This window comes from Otolemur garnettii, unplaced genomic scaffold (assembly GCF_000181295.1).
Source record: "Otolemur garnettii isolate 467f Iridium unplaced genomic scaffold, OtoGar3 scaffold00091, whole genome shotgun sequence".
NCBI classification, from domain to species: domain Eukaryota; kingdom Metazoa; phylum Chordata; class Mammalia; order Primates; family Galagidae; genus Otolemur; species Otolemur garnettii.
Genome location: NW_003852486.1, coordinates 4749852 through 4753254, shown reverse-complemented (window position 1 = coordinate 4753254; position 3403 = coordinate 4749852). Strand labels below are relative to the sequence as shown.

General features: G+C 39.8%; 1 protein-coding gene and 1 pseudogene across 3 annotated transcripts in view; both read right to left on the bottom strand.

The window, feature by feature from the left end:
- Nucleotides 1–3403, bottom strand: part of ASH1L (ASH1 like histone lysine methyltransferase) — a 217777-nt gene that overhangs the window by 73997 nt on the left and 140377 nt on the right. For 2 of the 3 annotated variants that reach the window (XM_012808600.2, XM_023516469.1), the window contains exon 6: nucleotides 1782–1961. The exons of the other annotated variant lie outside the window; for it this stretch is intronic. In XM_012808600.2, the coding sequence (XP_012664054.1) occupies nucleotides 1782–1961 (180 nt within the window). The remainder of the gene's footprint in view (nucleotides 1–1781; nucleotides 1962–3403) is intronic. 3 annotated transcript variants of the gene reach the window in all.
- Nucleotides 1589–1685, bottom strand: LOC111727054 (annotated as a pseudogene).

Below are 3403 nucleotides of genomic sequence, written 5' to 3'. Positions count from 1 at the left end.
CAAAAAACAAAAAAAACCAAAAACCTAGGACCTGATCAGAACCAGATGTCTGTGAGCTCATCATTATCATGTGTGCCAAAAGATTGCTGATGCATAAAAGTATATGCTATAGGTGAGGCGTGGTGACTCACACCTGTAATCTCAGCACTCTGGGAGGCTGAGGCAGGAGTTGAAGACCAGCCTGAGCAAAAGCGAGACCCTAGTAAAAATACAGAAATTAGTTGGGTGTTGCAGACGCCTATAGTCTCAAATACTTGGGAGGCTGAGGTGGGAGGATTGCTTTAGCACAGAATTTGAGGTTGCTGTGAGCTATGACACTACGGCACTCTACTGAGGGTGATAAAGTCTCAAAAAAAATGTACACACATATATGCTACATATATGTGTATATGTATATATATGTACATACATATTTATTTATTTATTGAGACAGAATATCATTTTATCACCCTTGAATGAGTGCTGTGGTGTCATAGCTCAACTCTAATGATCCTCTTGTCTCAGCCTCCCAAGTAGCTGGGACTACAGGTGCCCACCACAACGCCCAACTATTTTTAGAGAAGGAGTCTTGCTCTTGCTCAGGCTGGTCTCAAATTCCTGAGCTCAAGGAATCCACCCACCTTGGCCTCCCAGAGTGCTAGGATTCCAGGCGTAAGCCACCATACCCAGCCTTATATATTTTACATGTTTCAAAATGCATTGCTTTACGCAGTATATAGTAGACTTTTCTGAAAATATTCCAACCTTTTTTTGCAAGAAAGACTGCAGAGTGACAAACATTTCCACAGTATTCTTGAGAATAGCCATTCTATACTATGGTATTCCTCCAGATTCCATCCCCTACACCTGATATTGGAGTCAGAAGCACACTGTACTTAATGTATAAAAGCCACCTCTGTGTCTCTGTTTCCACTCAGAAGCAGCTTCAGTTAAAAAAAAAAAACAAAAACACAAAAACGAGAGAATGCATGGGTTGTTTCCAGACAAAGGGAGAGGGTTCAGAAATAGCCCAATGGACCCTGCCACATCATAGAATCCTTCACTCCCATTCTGTCTAAACACAGCCTCTCTGAGCTATAAAGCAGAGAACTAGCCCCTTTCTAGCTGGGCACAATACTTACTTCTTCTGGGTGGTTGACCTAAAGCCTTTCTTATTTTTAATTAATAAAAAAGCATCATGGGGGCTCGGTGCCTGTAGCTCAGTGGCTAGGGCGCTGGCCACATACATTGGGGCTGGTGAGTTCGAACAACAACAACAACAACAAATAGCCCGGCATTGTGGTGGGTGCCTTGTAGTCCCAGCTATTTGGGAGGCTGAGGCAAGAGAATTGCTTAAGCCTAAGAGTTTGAGGTTGTTGTGAGCTGAGATGCCATGGCACTCTACCGAGAGTGACATAAGGAGACTGTCTCAGAGAAAAAAAAAAAAAAAAAAAAGCATCATTGGAATCCAAACTATAGCAATATAATCTAGAAAAGCAGAGAAGATAAAGATCACGAAAGATAATTATCCCCATACAACATTGTGCAGTAGCATGAGTACAGTGAATATTGATATTTGTATATATTACTTTTATATAGCTTTTTTTCATATTAGACAGGAAATGCATTGACATCATAAGATTTAAGGGAGGTACATCTCACAATTGTGAAAACCCAATGATCATAGTTACGAACTGTAAAAGGACCTGTATTATTTCTTGATAGTTAAAGTATTTTTTCAAAACACTGAAGAATAACAGGTAGGTATTAAGGGACGCCAACTAACATGTACTACTACTTACTCTGTAGTTTTGTAAACGTCAGAATACAGCCCTGCTTTCTGATACTTCTTCTTTGGGGGGCGTGGGGCCTTCTTTTCCCTTGGGATGAGAGAAAGCACAGGCTGCAAGGTACTTTCAGGTTCAGGAGGTTTAGCTGGGGTTTCAGGAGGACTGGGAATCTCAACTGGTGCTTCATTAATGCTAGAAAGAAAAATTTAAAGATAATTTTATTGTGAAAAAAAATTTTCCTCCATTTTTTCTATTTATAAAAAAATAGCAATTAAAAAAAAGATAGGAGGACTTCCTTATCTGGCCATGTTGGAATAACTGATACCAGACTTGCCCTCCTGACAAAAACTAATAGAAATATGGACATCTGTCAGAAACTTAAGAGAAATTTTTTTTTCCTTTTTGGAGACAGAGACTTACTTTGTTACCCTAGGTAGAGTGCTGTGGCATCATAGCTCACAGCAGCCTCAAACTCTTGGGTTCAAGTGACCCTCTTGCCTCAGTTTTTCATTTTTAGTAGAGACAAGGTCTCACTCTTGCTCAGGCTGTTCTTGAACTGGTGAGCTTAAGCAATCCACCTGCCTTGGCCTCCCAGAGTGCTAGGATTACAGGCGTGAGCCACCGCGCCCGGCCAACCTAGAGAAAATTATGAAATATTACTATGACATACTGGACAATAGTTAGTGCAGCACTGTGATCTCCTAAAAAATGGGAGAAAAATGCGGTGAATCATAAAACCACCTTGCCTTTATGACAGTGGTGGAGTAGAAACCAAGCAGAAAAATGGCCAAACCAATGAGTCGAAGGGGAAAGATTAGAATATGGAAAGGGTAAGGTAACTGGAGTTTATGGGATAACAGTACCAGTATAGAAAGTAACTATACAAATCTATGTATGGGTCTCTTTCAGTATACTGCTAAATACTAAGTTGTACATGTCAAGGGTAAAATTTCATATGCCTAGACAAAGAACTACTAGAGAACTATAAGCTGAATGATTCCCACCTGGAGCTCACACATAATGTAGTATATACTTAGATTCCAGAAGGCAGAATGGAAAGACATTGCCCAATATGGGGTGGAGGTAGTGAGTTCAACAGAAATCTCAGAGGGTGATATTATCTACTGTTGGAGGTCTTAACTATTCCTGGAATAAAGGCCAGCCCTACCTAAGCTTAAAAGCAATTTTCAAAAGAATCCAAGCTGATCCATAAGCAACTTAACTTCCTATTAAAACAAAATTGAATACTTGTAAAGGAAACAAAGAAAACCAGACATACAATAATGTGACATTCACAATGTCCTACAAAAAATTCTTACACATGCCAAAATGCAGGAAAATATAAGCTGGGAGAACAATCAATCAATAGAAACAATCCAGAATCACAAAGATAAAAGAAAGACATTAAGGTATGACTAAAAATACAATTAAGAATTCAGAGGAAATTCTCAATGTGGTGTGAAAAACGGTGGGAAAGAACAGAAAGAAGAGGAAAACATGAAAATAATGATGTGGAAAGAGATGGAAGACATAATTAAAAAGAAAACACTTAAGAATTGAGAGTGCTGGCTCGGCGCCTGTGGCTCAAGCGGCTAAGGCGCCAGCCACATACACCTAAGGTGGTGGGTTCGAAT